At 48.1% G+C, this 15,958-nt stretch overlaps 1 protein-coding gene across 1 annotated transcript; it reads right to left on the bottom strand.

The window, feature by feature from the left end:
* Positions 1–4,020: 4,020 nt before the first annotated feature.
* On the bottom strand, positions 4,021–9,267 carry LOC140265207 (retinoic acid-induced protein 3-like). Its single transcript, XM_072361103.1, has 4 exons — positions 9,181–9,267; positions 5,840–6,810; positions 4,786–4,838; positions 4,021–4,113 (listed from the first exon to the last, which is right to left on the bottom strand). The coding sequence occupies exons 2-4, from the start codon at positions 6,762–6,764 to the stop codon at positions 4,021–4,023; spliced, it is 1,071 nt and encodes a 356-aa protein (XP_072217204.1). The 5' UTR covers positions 6,765–6,810; positions 9,181–9,267.
* Between the last annotated feature and the right edge of the window lie 6,691 nt (positions 9,268–15,958).

Raw genomic sequence — 15,958 nt, 5'->3', positions numbered from 1 at the left:
TCTCCTCTCCTCTCCTTTTTCCTTTCCCTCCCTGCAGCAGTGGGCAGGTATCTTCGCTGAGTCAAAAACACTGCCTGCGTCTCTTTCTTCCCATGACTATACCAATGGAGAAGAGGAGGCTCAGGAGACCTTATTGCTCTCTACAATCACCTAAAAGGAAGTTGTAGAGAGGTGGGAATTGGCCTTTTCTCCAAGGCAACAGTGATTGAATGAGAGGTAATGGCCTCAAGGTGCACCAGGGGAGGTTCAATTCGGAAATTAGGAGAAAGTTCTCAGGAAGAGCGGTGCTGCAGTGGCACAGGCTGCCCAGGGAGGTGGTGCAGTCACCATTGGAGGTATTCCAGATCCATGTGGATGTGGCACTGAGGACATGGTTAGAGGGTATGGTGGGGATGGGCTGATGGTTGGACTGGATGATCTTGGAGGACTTTTCTAACCTTAAGGAGCCTATGATTATATGATTTCATCCACTATTTTCAGCACTTCTTTGCACTTCTGTTCCAGCATTTGAGCCTCATTGCAGATCATTTCGGAGGGAAACAGCGGACATCACAACCTGTCAGAGGCAAGGCATTCTGTTTCTACTCCTGAATCATTTATTAGACTTCAACACACCTGTTTTGTAAGCCACAACCTTTGCTTTTCCCTCAAATATGCCTGCTAGTGTTTTGATTTGAGAAGCTCCTCACCAGGTGAAGCCTTGGCTGACTCTGAAGAGGTACTTGTCCCCTCCAGACGAGGTCAGTCAGGATGGCAGCTCCTGCCTGGCACCTGGCACTTCAGAAAATCCTTTTACAGAATAAGAGCACTCCTTGTAGGTATGGCAGTACTCCACTTGTCACCATAGTGAAGGCAAAGCAAACACCAGATTCCCCAGAAAGGTGGAGTAGGTCACCTGGCATGTTGACTTTAGGGGAGGGAGAGGATCCCACGTAGGTCTGTGCTGCGTGCAGAAGGGTGAGTGTGCAGCAAGCAGAGAGAGGGAGCAGCAGCAATCTCAGACTCACGTGGGGCATCGGGGTGGCTGGAGTGGGGTAGGGACCCCCTCTCTCCGAGAAACAGTTCCCATGGTTGGTGGCCCAGGAAGGGCATAGATCCATCAAACACAGCTGGCCTTCAACCGCAGCCTGGGTAGAGTGATGCTGACAGTATGGTGCCCAAGTGCTGGGCTTGCTGATGACAAGGAACATGTCTTCTCTGATGCTGGCCATCAGAAAGCTGTCATGTGCCAGCACAGACCCCTGGGCTTCCTGGTGTCCTCACCAGGAGGGGCAGCTGCAGCTCTCAGCTTGCAGTCAGCCTTGGTTGCTCCTTCTGGCTCCTGTTCACCTGCCTTAGAGATGAAGCCTCAGGACTGAAGAACTCCTCCTATTTCTAGCCACATAAGTTCCTCCAGGGCAATGGGATTAACTGGTGTTGGGAAAATGAACCTGGAGAAGGCATTGCCCAGTGATGTGTGCTCATGGCAATTTAGGCCAAGAACATACCAGGCTGCATGAGTAAGGGTGAAGTCAGCAAGGTGAGGGAGGCCGTATCTGCAGTACTGTATCCGGTTTTGTCTTCTCACTGCAGCAGAGACTGAGCAAGCTGCATAAGTCTGGCAGGAGGACCCCTGAAATATCTGTGGGCTGATGGAGCACATCAGCAGGATGAGAGACCCAGGGAACTGCTCAGCCTCAGGGAAGAAAGGCAAAGGGGGATCCAGTTGCTGTTGGCTATTAAGTAAATGAGGTCTATAGCAAAGATGGGATCAGGCTTTTCTTAGAAGAGCACAGTGGAAGGACAAAGGATGATAGGCACAAGCTGCATTACGGAAACTTCTGATTAGACACAAAGAAAATGTGCAAATGAGAGCGATCAGGTCTCCACCCATGGAGATATTCAAAGCTTAACTTGGTCAAGGTCCTTCACTACCTGGTCTGGTTCTCAAGTGAGACCTGCTCAGGGCTGGATCCCTCCTGAGGTCCCACTTGACCAAAACCTTTGTTTAACTGCAATTCTGCTAAAATGCAGAAAAGAGCTGGATACACGAAGGGGCTGCAGAAACACCTACTCTATGCACAACGTGTTTCACCCTGTACACTGCTGTGTCTTGAATATCAAAACAGGGAGGGGAGTGGACTGCAGCATAAGTGATATACGAGGGAGGGAGGGAGGCAAGGGGGGGCTCTGTGTCAACCACTGCTGGGAGACGGAACCTTTTGGTACAGGTTGGGTTGGGTTGGTGAACCAGTGAGGTCTTTCCCCAGCATCACCTGCTCCAAATTCTAATGGCACCCCCTGTGCCTGCATTTGCCCAGACGGATGGAGCCCTGGAGAGGTTCTGGTGATTCTTCTGTTCCTCACCCTCCTCCTGTGACACTCTGACCTACAGATGCTAAAAAAAATATAGCCCAGCACAGTGCCTCCTCCACACACTTGTTTCTTTCAGGACTGGCCCATCCTGCCCCACCAGTTTAATATTACATATTACGGGGCATTGTGTGTGACTAAGTGGCTGTCTGGGTTGGAATAGCAACAATAAGAAAAGAGGAAACTGCTGCTTTCCCAAAAAACCTCCCCTGGAGCTCTGTGAGGCGGCACCAGCCTGTGCCCAAAGATCTACTGAGATCTTTTGGCAGTTAAATCAGCCCCCACCCAAAGCCACCTCAGTACTGAACAAGTGCAGGTCAGTCCTGAGGCCATCATACAGCAGTTTAAAGAATGACTCTGAAATGCACCGTAAATCCACAGAGCGGGGAAGGACGATTCCGCAAAGCAGCATTCACAGTAACAATCAATCACAACAATCGTCGTTCCCTGCACTGAGTGCCCGTAGTATCCCTCATCCCTCCTTGTTATGCTGCCTCAAGGCCGAGGTGCATTCCTGCTTCCAAAAAATAATGTTATTTCTGTGCAACACATCAGACCAATGTGTTTTCAGGGGCTGAGTGAAATCCCTACAAGCTTCTTTCCTACTCCCGATAGTGCAAATACCCAAAGGTGCTGCTGCCAACCCTCCCTCCTTACCAGCTATTGCGGGGAACCATATCCCCAAGGAACCACACCAGTCTCTCGAAGTCAGGGTGTTTTTATTAATTAAATATCCCATATACAAAGAACTAAATAAATACATAGCTGTGTCAGACGCCAGCATACCACACACACCCACTTGGAGAGCTCTGTGTGTCTCTATACGAAATACCAGAGAAAGCTATTTGCTGAATGCAAAGCAGGATGCGGAGTGATTCAGCTCTGCAGGGCGCAGTCCTTGCAGCACATGGGCAGGCACATGCATGCATACTCTCATGTGCACTCATCCCTGGGACAAAGCAAATCCTCCGTAACCTGGCTGCTTGAGAAATGTTGATGCTAATGTTGCAGAAACACTCGGGAGGAGGCAGAGCTCAGGATGGGGATGTTGCAGGCAGCTGCAGAGGAGGGGTTTTGATTGCAGGCTCCCACAGGTCGGGGTGGTTGGGAGGGTCTGTGGGGTATGGCAGCCCCTGGGGGGGGGCTCTGTTGGAGAGTGTGGTCAGGGATCAGAGCTGGGGAGGTGGGTAATACTCAGCAGCGAATCAGAAAATGTGCCAGGGCAAACAGGCGGGGGTGTTTCAATGCTGGTACCCACGGTGCACTTGCAGGTAGGCAGCAGTCGGGACATGGAGAGCTGGTGCTGCTGCTCCTTTCTCTTCTCCTGCCAGATGTGGGGCCCAGGCAGACACATGGGCCAATCTGGGGCAGAGCAGGTTGTGGGCCTAGCTGGTGATCTTCCCGCTGCTCTAGCCCTGCAGCATTCCTGCTGGAAATAGGCCAGGGCATGCTCTCCCCAGGATGAGCTCCATCCCACGTAGAAACGATTACCAGAGCAGTGTCTGAGAGCTGTCTTCCAGGAATGAGAAGGGTGCCGGTGGGAAAAATGAGGGAGAACAGGGCCTCTCGTTGTCAGCATTGCCAGTGTGGGTCTGAGTCTGTCTCTTCTGCAGGATCAGCACACCTGTCTCTGCGTGGCCCTTAGTCTATTTGCTCCCCACACAGCTGCTACATGGGGCCTTTCCCACCAGTGTAGTCATGGTATGGGCTCGGGTGGGCCTTGGCCCGAGGGATGGAGAAATCATTCTTTGCATCAAGGGTCTGAAAGGGAAGCAAGGCAGTTTTTACTTTTAAAAGATGGAAAAAAAGTAATAGAATAGTGCTTAAAAAACAGGGAGGGGAGAAACGGGACAGGAGATTTCCCAAGAGTGTGACTGATGACACTGTAGGAGAGGATCCTGGTACGGCAAACCAGTTATTGAGACGTGTCATCAGAGGACATGGGAGGACATGGCATGATCTGCTGGATCTGGCCAGGCTGTGAGCTGGAGGAGGACTGGTGAGTGCACACAGGGTGATGCAGAGTGCCGCTCTGGATCTGCATGGCAACTTGCAGTGTGACAGCCGATGGGAATACATTCAGGCCATGGGCTGGGGAGAGAAGTGCACACTACTGAGAAAGGGGCACAGTCTACTGCAGGGACCCTGCTCAAAGAGAGAACTTCTTATGCAGTGTCAAATCAGTAAGCATTGAAAACTGCCACCTGAGATTTTGCCTCGGGGTTCCTCTCACCTCCCATGTTCAGAGACAAGCAGCAGTTCTCCCAGCCACAGATACCTCCATGAGTACAGTGTCATGGCATCACCTGACCCTATAAGAAGTATCCACCTGCCTCTGCCGAGACTGCTCTGGGCCCATCTGGTTTTGCCTCTTCTCCTTCCCTTCTAGTCAGCCCCCGAACAGTAGCCTACATCAGAGAAGTGTGAGCTTACCTTCATCTGGAGGTGAGCAGAGTACGGGGAGTAGCCGGTGCCTTCCCTGTCTCCTAAGTCACAAGACAAAATGGGGGAAAATTTGGTGAGCAAGTGTTATATCGTCGCTTGGAAATAGCACGTCAAGGGACAATTAAACAGCCTGTGGCTACCTTAGAAGCTGCTTTTAGACAGACCAAGCTCTATGTAACATACAGTCAGGAATGCATTAAAATCCACTGCTGAGTTTCTTGTTGAATATTTCTATGTGAAAGCAGAACTGGCTGGTATTGTAAATAATAGGACAGAGGCGGCCTTGGAGTTTAGACCACCTTCTGTTGCCTCATGATTACTAACCTCATCTCCAGCCAAATCCCTCCCATTGGCACACACCAGACCCCCTCTGCAGTATTCCCTGGGAGATCACATCCTTTCTCCTCTGCTCTCTAACAGACCTGGATGGCTGACTGCAGGGGGCAAATGAGATCTCGAGAGCAGATTCACTGGAAGGTTAGTCATACCTTCTACACATTACTTTGAAATGCTTCAACAGACAAAACCTTTTTCATCCAAGAATGGATGCGATCTGTACAGTAACAAAGATCTTGCTTCTGCCTTTTTGGGTGAGGGATTTTATTTATTTATTTAGTGGATCATGGGAACGAAGTCAGAACTGGATGAAAAAATCTCCTAGGTATAACCCGGAGAGGCCTCAAGTGCTGAAGCATTGCTAAAAGATGACAAAAAAACTCTCCTGAATTTTCATCTGAGCTTACCAGACCTAACAGAGTCATAGGGAATTACATCTCAGCCCTGACACCCAGGAAGTCCCTTATTCAGTCACTCCTCCTACACATCTGTGGCTTCTGCTCTGATCTGTGCTCTATTCTTTCGGCTGTCTGGTAATTCATTTTCACTTGCATTTCTTTATCAGTCTGAAACTTTGTCTTTCCCACTTCTAAATTGTACATCAACTTCAAGCTCTTTTCCTTTTAGCTCTTCTACCTCTTTTAACTTGTGAGTGATGCATCTGTGCTTAGGGCTGGGGGCAGTTCAGTCGATCAGTTCATCATACCTTGTGCAATTTCATCTTGGGTATAGGCGTGGTTGTCCATTCCAGTCACCTGCTTTATGAATGTGGGCTGGCAGAAGTCGTTTTCTGGAGGGTAGTCCCCCAGTTTGAGAGGGGCGGTGAGGAAACAAATTTCAGGGATGATATACATTATCAAGAAGATCCATCCATTGGACACCAGAGCAATGGCCACAACAGGATCATCCCAATTAGCTTTCCCTAAAGACTGATTGCCTCTTGTGAGCATAGTGATCCACACAATCCAAATGGCAATGGAGAACAGGACAGTGACAAAGATGTGTGCTCCGTGTCTCTTCCAGCTCTTATACGGCCCGCAGAATGTGAACATGGAAACCAGGAAGGTCAAAGCCATCAAGAAGAGCACATAGATCAAAAGCATGACGAAGTCCTCGTTGGCCTCCTCTGGAGCCATATTTAAAAATGCGTCTCTGCTTTTTACCAGCATGGTGATTAGGTATTCAATGTTGATCACAACTTGCACCAGAGCAAAGGAAACAATTAGTAGCAGCAACACTGGCCAGGAGAAAGACTTTTTTCCTCTCACCAGTCTGATGAGATTGGAGGCATGGATGAGGAGGCAGGAGAAACAGAGTGCAAAGAGGACTCCAAACAGGAAGAAGCGAGTGGGGCGAATCCTTTCATTGCTTCTAATGATGAAGGCAAAAGTGATACCAAAAATGCCGAGTGTGCCTAAGAGGAAGAAGAAGTAGATGGAGATCATGTGCCTCTTGCTGTTGTCTTGGACTTTACAGATGAGGAAGAAGAGGGAGCAGATGAGGAAAACAGTGACAAGGACTCCAGCTGCAGCCAGTGACTCCAGGACAATCCCCCAGGCCTGATCCATGTCACAAAGGAGGAAATAGTCAGCATGGATGCTGCCGCAGCCTCGAGGAGGCTGTGTTGTCATCCTGATGTCTTCTTGAATAACTTCACAAGGAAATGTGTCCTCAAAGCTGTGGAAAAATAAAAGTCATAGGCTGTTGGATCAACCACCTTGGTGCTGCAGCAGAGCAGAAAGAGAGGCAGGTTGGACATCCCACCTCACTGGGCAAGGACGCCACAGTGCTAAAGACATGCAGCTGTGGCAGCTTAGCCATCTCCTTGCTCAGCACTGGCACTCTGTCAGGAGCAAGCCAAACCCTTCAGAGGGTGATGATTCACCTCAGAAGTCCCCTGCACCATGCCTGGGGTTGTGCAATGTCCCGGCAGCATGGGCAGCAGGGGAAAGTGAGGCCCTTTCATGGAGTACAGGGGCTGAACTGCCTTGTCACTTTTGTCCCAGGCAGTACAAGAGCAAGTTAGTCATAATCACGTTTACACCCTTTTGCCAGGTTTATACAACGTCAGTACCTGGTACCAGTGAGCTCCAGAGATGAGCACTACAGAACAGGAAACTCTTCATTCATTTTGTTTTCCTCCTGTTACTTTCGCTGAAACACCCGTGGCTTTGGTTTAGGTACGAGTGAAAGGACCTGCAGATAGCTCACTTGGATACCTCCAGCACAGTTCCTTTCACTCCAAATTAAACAGCAAAAGCAGGAAAACAACCATTAGCCACAAACTCACAGTCCTTCTTCAGCGTAGCACAGCAATAACAACTATCCCAGACATCTCAGTCCCCTCCCCAGACTAGTGCTTTGTGTGGTTAGAGAATCAACATGTCAGAGTCAGTGCTGGCACTGCATGAGGAGTATCCAACAAGTTACTGCTTGAAGAGCCCATGAGCCAAGGATGCACAAGGTCTTCCAACATGCCTAGCACGCTCCTGCTGTCTCATCATAAAGAGTTAAGTGATGGCTGAGTAAGCCTGAGGTAAGCCTGTCTCGACAGGGGATCATAGGGCTGTTTGGGTGAGCCCTGCTCATCTCCGCAGGGAATTAAGTTGCTGAATGCTTTCTAAACCTAAAGCACATCCAAACAGCATTGCATGAGGATGCTGGACACTGCACGACCCATTACACAGGCACTGAATAAATTTAGATCTCAGAGCAGGTAGTGCTTTTGAGGCGCCAAATTGTGCAGTCAGACTTAGACTCTAAAATCTCTCAGAATGGAGGTTTAGGAACAATGTCAGCATTAAACAGGAGGGAATATCTCTTTGATGGTGACCTGCACTCACAAGCTAAGGGCTTTATTTTCTGGCATATAAAGAAAAAAGAGTTGATCTTGCGAAATGTAGTATTTTGTTCTCACTGTGCCATTTGCTTTGATTTCCTCCCATCCAGAACAACATACTGCAATTACCAGGCTAGTTCAAAAGACAGATTCCAGGGAGGGGAGGTTGAGTCTTCAGTAAATGGCACCTGACCCAACCAGGGGGTAAACAAAGGGGGAAAATACCACTGAATCACTCTCAGCCTCACATAAGCCTCAACATTACCCAATTAGAAACAGTGCAATATCACCGTGTAAAAGGAGATGCACAGCTCTTCCAAAAGATGCCTGAAATGAAATGCAAAATATGCAGGCATGCTGGAATCTCGCGGAGAGAAGAGTGCTGGTGAACAGCGCATGTGGGAGCTTTTGAAGATGATTGTTCACAAAGGATTTTTGAACACTCGCACAGATAGCTGAGAGCTAGATGGACAATAGCGAAAAATCAAAAATGAACGTTTCAGAAAAGCTAGAGAGCTTTTTTTTTTACCCATAGAAAGTTACTGTTCATCAGATTAGCTTATCTCTTCACTGCTCTGACACAGTGGAAGCTGGAGGGACCCCACGGCGGCACAGTGCACAGCCCAGCCACAGATCCTGACTGGGGCCATTACAATTGTTGCAGATAAGAAGGAGTGAACCTCACTGTTCTGAACTATTGGGCCACATGCACCGATCTCTCTTCCCTTTTCTTTTATTCCAGCATGGATGTCCTCTGGGGCATGAAAAGGCTCTGGCCTATCCTGCTTTTCCCAGAAGCAGAGCTTGCCCATCCAGCACCTACAGGAGCACCCGGGATTTCCCTGGGTTTCTGTAGTCTGTGCCAGAAAGCACGTGCAGTAGTAACTTCACACTGCTGCATCTAGTTCACCCCAAAGTGTGGTTGTCACTGTAGCACTGACTCTTCTCCCTCCAGGCTGTGCCTCCTCTCTCATTCATACTTTTGCATAAAACATGCCCATCCAACTGCAAATTTCAAATCACATCCCAGGAATGTCTGCCCCAGCTCCAGTTGCCTGTCTCAAGTTGAAGCCAGGACTGGCTCTGTTCACTGTGACACCCCGTGCCCCCTCCTCTCCCACCCTCAGAGATGAGGTCATGCTGCCATCCCACCCCAGTTCCAGAGCACGGGTCTGCCCTGGATCCTGCATGACATTGTCTGGAATTACCTTGGTGGATCCTGCCCTGAGAAGGCAGCAGGGAGACTCCGGCTGGAAGAGGCTACCTCTTAGTTCACCAGTAACACAGCCACTTCCACTCCCGTGAACCCAGCGGAGCAGCAGCCCTTCACTCACGTTCTTTGGGAGCTTTAAAGGCTGGAGGGTTGCAGAGGTGTGGCCGAACACGCCTATTCCAGTTGCACTACCTCTCCGGCACTGCTATAAAAATATGGTCCCTGTGCCAGGAAATGAAGTCAGGGTTCCTGACGTCAGCAGGGCAGTCACCCCTGTGACAGGGTGGGCATGGAGCCTCTGTCTGTCCCAGCCCAGGTCTGGCTGAATGCTGTTCAGCCAAGCTTCTGATAAGGCTCCTTTGGCTGCTGATGCCTGTGGACCATGGCTGGGAAAAGCAGTGTGCTCCCTACAGACTCCAAGCCCTATGCCTACGAGTGTGCTTTCTGGCCAAATAACTGCTTGTAAGGTGGAAATTGAGATCTTAGGATGAAGACAGCCCCACAGCACCTGGACTGAGGGCGGCTGCAAGCCCAGCTCCAGAGACCAGAGACAGCTTCCTCCAGGATCCTGCTGCAACACAGTCTGTGCACATCCTATCATCTCACTCCTTCCACAGGCAGAAAGATCCACACGCTGTCCCAGGGCAGCTTGCCTTTCCTGGCAGCACAGCTCTTTCAAGCACTAAGCTGCAGTATCCGGAGTGCTCCCCAAACAGTGAAGGAGAGGTGATGATAAATTCTCCCTTGCCCTACATTGTGCCTCTGGTCTGACACACTAATTGGGACAGTCCCTTACAAAACTGGTGTATCTTCATTAGGGTCATGACTTTGTCTGTTATTTCAAATGTTACTTACCAGGAATATTTTATTAAGGATTAAGGAATTGACAGCTGTGCCTATCCACAGCAAGCCCTGAACTGAGAAATCCCTCCCACCCTATGAAGGATGTGATCCTTCCCAGCACTGCAGGAGTGGCTGTAAACCATAAAATGATTGAATCATAGAATATCTCAAGTTGGAAGGGACTCATAAGGATCACTGAGTCCAACTCTTGTCTCCGCACAGTATCACCCAAAAAATCAGACCCTATGTCTGAGACTGTTACACAAACACTCCCTGAACTCAGGCAGCTTGGGACCATGCCCATTGCCCTGCGGAGCCTGTTCCATGCCCATGCTGGGGTCAGGCTGTCAGTGGTTATCTCACCTGTACATTTGTTGTTATTCTTTTTGTTTTGAAATGCTAATTTATTTCAGGCTACTGAATGTCACACACAGAGATACTCACAAAACACCTTCCTCCCCTGTACGTGCACTGGAAGCACGTGCAGGAATGCTTGTCTCATTTAGTGAATGGCAGAGCTTGGTGTGTAACTACGGGCTGGGCTGATCCTCATGTCTTTCATACTTTCATTTAACTGTAAAATCATGCAGCTTTTTGGAGAAGGGCATAGCAGGGTTTTTTTTTTACCCGAAAAAGAAATAATAATGTTAGCTTTTAAGTAGGTCTGTGGCTCTGTGAGAAAGCCAAAGAAGGAGGTAGCTGTGAAAAATGAGAGAAGGAAGAGTCCATGGAGACAAGTTTAGCACCGCCTCAGTGGGACCCAGCTGGCCAAGGAAGAAATCCTCAGAAGCTTTCAAAGGTCACCAGTTACTCTCCAGTCCGTTTGCATCTTGTCAGAGCCCATCACAGACTGCTAGCTACTTTCCCTGTGTTTACACAGATACACAAACCCCCATGGAAATCAGTGTGTCAAATTACATCAGGTCTGTGGGGAAAAAATGGAGAAAAGATAAGAAGATTAACACTGACATTTTGCAGAATGCCTGAGAAATCCTTGTGAGTCAGTCATTAAACACAGCCTGTGCTTTCAAGATACTAACACATGGGGCTGCATTTGTAAAAGACATCCCCAGTGACCCAGGAGTCCAAGCGCTGCTGGCTCCTGGTAGCATGAGAAGTGGTGCTCATGGCCCTTATGCAGTGTGAGGGCTGTAGAGAAGCAGCTCTGGTCTGCATCCATTACTTGTGTGCTGGATATCTAAGTTCACATTTGAGATGACATAAGATACCCTGCCTGACTCCTAGCAGCTGCTCATGGGTTTTCTATACCTTCTGTATCACACCTTGAAGGTCTTTTCCAATCTAGAAGATTCTGTGATTCTGAAATACATGGCAGTCCTGTGCGGATGCTTTGGATATCTTCATGCGTCTCAAATCACCTTACTAAGAATAAGTGGTTCAGTGGAGTTCCAAGGTTCCACTGGCTATTTCAGAGCTTAGATATCCAGTTTATCTGTAGGTAGCTGGATGAAGATGCTGACAGATGAACTTCATTCTGATGTATCAACACTGACAAATATGAAAGGGTAGAGTAACAATTACCAGCAAGGGTTTTGGCATATAGGATCATTGTATCACAGAATCACTAAGGTTGGAAAAGACTGCTAGGATCATCTGGTCCAATTGTCAGCCCAACCCCCCATGCCCACTAACCGTGCCACTCAGTGCCAGGGAGGTGATGAAGTCACCATCCGTGAAGGTGTTCTATAACCATGTAGATGTGGCACTGAGGGACACAGTGGACATGGCGGAGATAGGCTAACAATTGGACTAGATGATCCTAGCGGTCTTTTCCAACCTTAATGATTCTATGATACTGTGATACAGTAGCAAATTGGCTTGCTTTGGCCATACAGTGTCCCTGGACAGATAAGCTGGCGGCTGGTGAATGAGAGGAAGCAGCAGACGGGCTCTACCTCTGTGTTGGCTCCACTCCTTTCCCCTTTCTCACTGCTAGCATTGCCTCATTCTGTGGTGCCAACGCCTGGTGCTGCCCACTGCACCCTGCAGTCTGGGGCCAGCCAGGCTCCACCAGTTGCATCAGGTCCAGGGGACAGAGAATGTCTGGGAGGTTCAGAGAGTGAGTTTGTAACTTTCATTAAACCAAGTAATAAAGCAATTAGATGCCTAGGGAGAGACAGTGCGTGGTGTTCTGGGATGTGTCTAAATACCGTGTTTATTTTTGGTCAGATACTGGCTACACTGTGAATATCGTCATTCATTCTGCGTAGCTACCTGTGCAGTACATTGACAACACAACAAATTCTCTTGTTGAAAATCTCACCTCCTGCAAGTAAACTCCTTCATGCTGTGCTAACAGTGCAACAGCCTCCACACCCTGTCCTGCCCCTTCCATTTCCTCCGTCTTTAAATCAGTTGAGATATAAACAGTACAACACCCTTGGAAATAGTCATGGGGCAGAGGAATGGCCCAGAGATGATAGACCAAGTATCCAGCTCAGAGCACCCCCTCTTTAGCCAGTGTATGGACAAGGGCAGCATCTGCCATTTATAGGTGCCACCTCCTCACAAACTGGGCTTTGTGCTGGGGGTCCAAACCATGAACTCCCTGTGCTCTGGTTCTGAAAGGCTTATCAAAAACCCCATCTAAACACTGAATGATTTTCCTTTGGAACTGAAATACAGGACACCAAGAAGAGAATGACTTCTGAAAAATAAAAATTAAAAAGAAAAAGAAACTTGTGGCAGCGTTTTTCAGAGCTGTTACTTGTTTGCAGCCACCATCTCTTCCAAACTGCATGTGTTGCTCCCTACCATTTCCAGTTCCAGTAAGAAAATAAACATTTCAAATATTTAACAGTGATGTGCTGCTTTGGCAGGGAGCGCTGGTTGCCGCCTCCTTCTCAGAAGCTTCCTTCTATAGATGAGCAGGGTTCGGTCAATCTCCTTCTATTCCTGGCTTCTAAATGCCTGGATTCCTGATACAGGGGGGTTCATTTTCTGGGAAGATAAGAGATCTGTACAAGAAAAGGGCAAGGGGATTTGTTAAAACATTCAGGCCAGTGCTCGCTGGGAGATGGTTAGCTCTCCTATTGCATGGGCGGCTGTTGGCGACATGTTTTCTAAGACAGCTCTTCTGCTTTGGAATCAGAGGCAGTGGCTTGGGTAATAGGCTCCATAGAGGGTTGCTTCTGTGCACGAAGCGTTCCTGGGAATCAGGTTGTACACTAAATCACTTTGCTCAGTGATACAGGAAATTCTGTTTTGGGGCTCTTGGTATCTTAACGCCACTTCAATGACTCAAAACAAAGCTGAGATCCAACACCAATTTTTCCTCCCACTTTAGACCTCATAAAACAAACCAACCAACCCAAACCTGCTGATAGGTTTTATTTTTTTGCCAGTGTGCTGGTACTGATCTGTACCCCCACAACAACCAGCAAAAACAAACAACAAACAGGCATAAACTCACTGCCTTTCCTGGCTAAACTATCAGAAATACCACTATGTTTACATGTTTAATCTTAATCGGACCCATTCTGTTGAGTGACACAGCTGTGCACAAATCTACTATTGGCTGCAGAACCATGGGATCAGTCAACAGTTTCTATCTGTGTGCTACCCTGCCAAAGCTAATCATTAATCAGTACAGTGATTCTTGATGAATGCAATGGGTGGCAGTGAGGAAAAAATACAAGGAACAAATGAAAGGTAAAATTGAGGGCAATTGGTTCATAGCCTATTGCTCCTGTAGATTTTCTTGCAGTGTGGAGGAGGTCCCCATGGCAGGCAGATTCCCCATGCAGGTCAATGGGAAAATACTGCCTTGCTGGAGGTTTGGGACTAGAGCTTATCTCTTCATTCCTCACTCCAAAGCACATTCTTGAATGAGTCTCCCAGTGCAGCGTTTGCCAAGAGAAATCAGTTCTACTGATGTGAAGATTTTTCTTCATGTTTCCTCCTGTCCTACCTGCTGATGACAACTGATGCTTTATGATACCTCCAATCCTCTGGTATGACCGCTGACTGACATTAAGCTCCCCAGGGGCCATAGTGATGTTTACTTTATGCATACCTCTCCCTTTGCCGGTTAAGCAGCGTTAAAATCAATGACATCATGATACGTATTCAAATACTTGGGGGGAAAAAGCAGGAGGAAACAGTGCCCTATTGTATCTGTTTAACCAAGACAGAAGTTTAAATGGGTGCGCCTGCAACAGCATTCCAGCCCCAGCTGCTTGCTCCTGTAAAATGCTGCCTCTCACTGCAGCCTGTGGCCGATCTTGCTGGGCACAACGCCGTGCACAGACACACATTCCTGCACGCAGGCATGCACAGGTAGCAGCAGCCGCACCCTGAACACCTGTTGCTCTCCTGCCTCTACCACCATAATAGGTATTAAAAATAGATATCAATATGGGATTTGTAAGGTGAAGGGGCTGGTGAAAGCAGGAGCCAGGCAGGCTAGAAGGGAGAGAACAGTTGCAAGCAACAACATCACAGAAAGTATTTTCCCCTAAAAATTCACTGCAGGATGTTCAGTGTATGCTCTGCTGGGGCAGGAGCCCTTCTTGATCTGCACTCTGTAAATGCTGCTTAATGCAGTAGCTGCCCTTTGTAAAGATGGAGCACTTAAGCCATATATTTGAATCCTTGCCAGAGAGATTAAGTACTTGAGAAGTGGAGCTGAGGTCCTAATCTAATCCACTTCATTATTCTCTCTTTAATTCTATCATAATAAAGAGCGGAGATCTCAGGGGGAGAGCTGACTGGAGGGTGCTGCAGTCTGTGCATAGAATTCCCACTCAATGCTTTATGTTTTCCAATAAATGCAAAGGAAAACCAGCTCCTAGCATATGCAGCCTAATGCAAGGAGCAGCTCATACAGAAAGGAGTACACGCATTCTTCCACACTCCTTTACCAAAAATCCAACCTTCTTTTGAAACTTCAAAAGGAAATTCCCGCTGGTGGTTCAGACCAGATGGTGGGACTTCTTGCTGCTGGGATAGTTCCTACTTCACCTAAAGACTGCATTCCAGATACAACTAAGGCTGTCTGTTATCAAGCCAGTGTATTCCTCTTCCTGTCCTTGGTGGTCATGAAAGACATTGCAGACACACCACATTTATGCAGACATATCCAAACACAAGCAGTGATGAGTTGGGAAATAATATGATGCTGTTGAACATCAGATAGCAACCTCTGCACTCCAGGAACATCCAGTCTGGTGCTGAGTCCAGGGCTGGAAGGGGGAAGGAGTATCCAAACCAGGCAGATACGGCAGGCTGTCTCTGTCCTTAACTACTTTTCCTCCAAATTTCTTGACAGTCCAGGAGCACCCTGAAGCTAGGGGGAAGAACATTAATATCCTGCAATTATTAGTAGACAAATGGAGAGGACTTAGCAGGGAGGAGACAGGTTTATAAGGCTTCTGGCATGCAGTATGGAGAAAGATAGTACATGCCAGTGGATTTGTTTGGTCCAATTTGGTCCAGTAACCTCAACTAAGGAACAACTAAACTCGCTCTTTGGAGCCCCTACTCCCTGCTGCTTTCCAGACTCAGCAGCCCTGGGCTGTTCCATTTGGTAAACAAAGTGACATCCCCCCTAGTGACAGTCATACTCCAGGGAAGGGTTTGATGAAGGTGTAGTTGCCAATTAACCTTCTTAGAAATGCAAACACAGTTTCAGCTAATGATACAAGCAATCCAACAAAGCATCAGGGAAGAGGAATTGATCTTGGTGTATGTGCAGCAGGGCAAAGGGAGCTATGACCTTCCCACAGCAGGTTTCGCTCCTGTTTCACAGCCACTGCATTGCCTGATAATCCCTTCCTTGCTCATTATTAACAAACCACTCTAACAGACATCTGTTTGTAGTAATGAAAAATCTACTGGCAAGGGAACAGCTGTCCTGGAAAGGCTTCAAAGTGCTTTTCCAGGGAGCCATTGCCACATACAGGATCTCA

This window comes from Excalfactoria chinensis, chromosome 1 (assembly GCF_039878825.1).
Source record: "Excalfactoria chinensis isolate bCotChi1 chromosome 1, bCotChi1.hap2, whole genome shotgun sequence".
NCBI lineage: Eukaryota > Metazoa > Chordata > Aves > Galliformes > Phasianidae > Excalfactoria > Excalfactoria chinensis.
This window is presented reverse-complemented; position numbering and strand designations above follow the sequence as displayed.

What these genes read in the sequence shown, in the direction of transcription:
- LOC140265207 (XM_072361103.1), bottom strand. Translation starts at nt 6,764, where the DNA reads ATGACAACACAGCCTCCTCGAGGCTGCGGCAGCATCCATGCTGACTAT. An exon ending in CCAAGATGAAATTGCACAAG is followed by an intron (nt 4,839 to 5,839) that starts GTATGATGAACT and finishes CTTGTGACTTAG; the next exon opens with GAGACAGGGAAGGCACCGGC. An exon ending in CTGCTCACCTCCAGATGAAG is followed by an intron (nt 4,114 to 4,785) that starts GTAAGCTCACAC and finishes CTTCCCTTTCAG; the next exon opens with ACCCTTGATGCAAAGAATGA.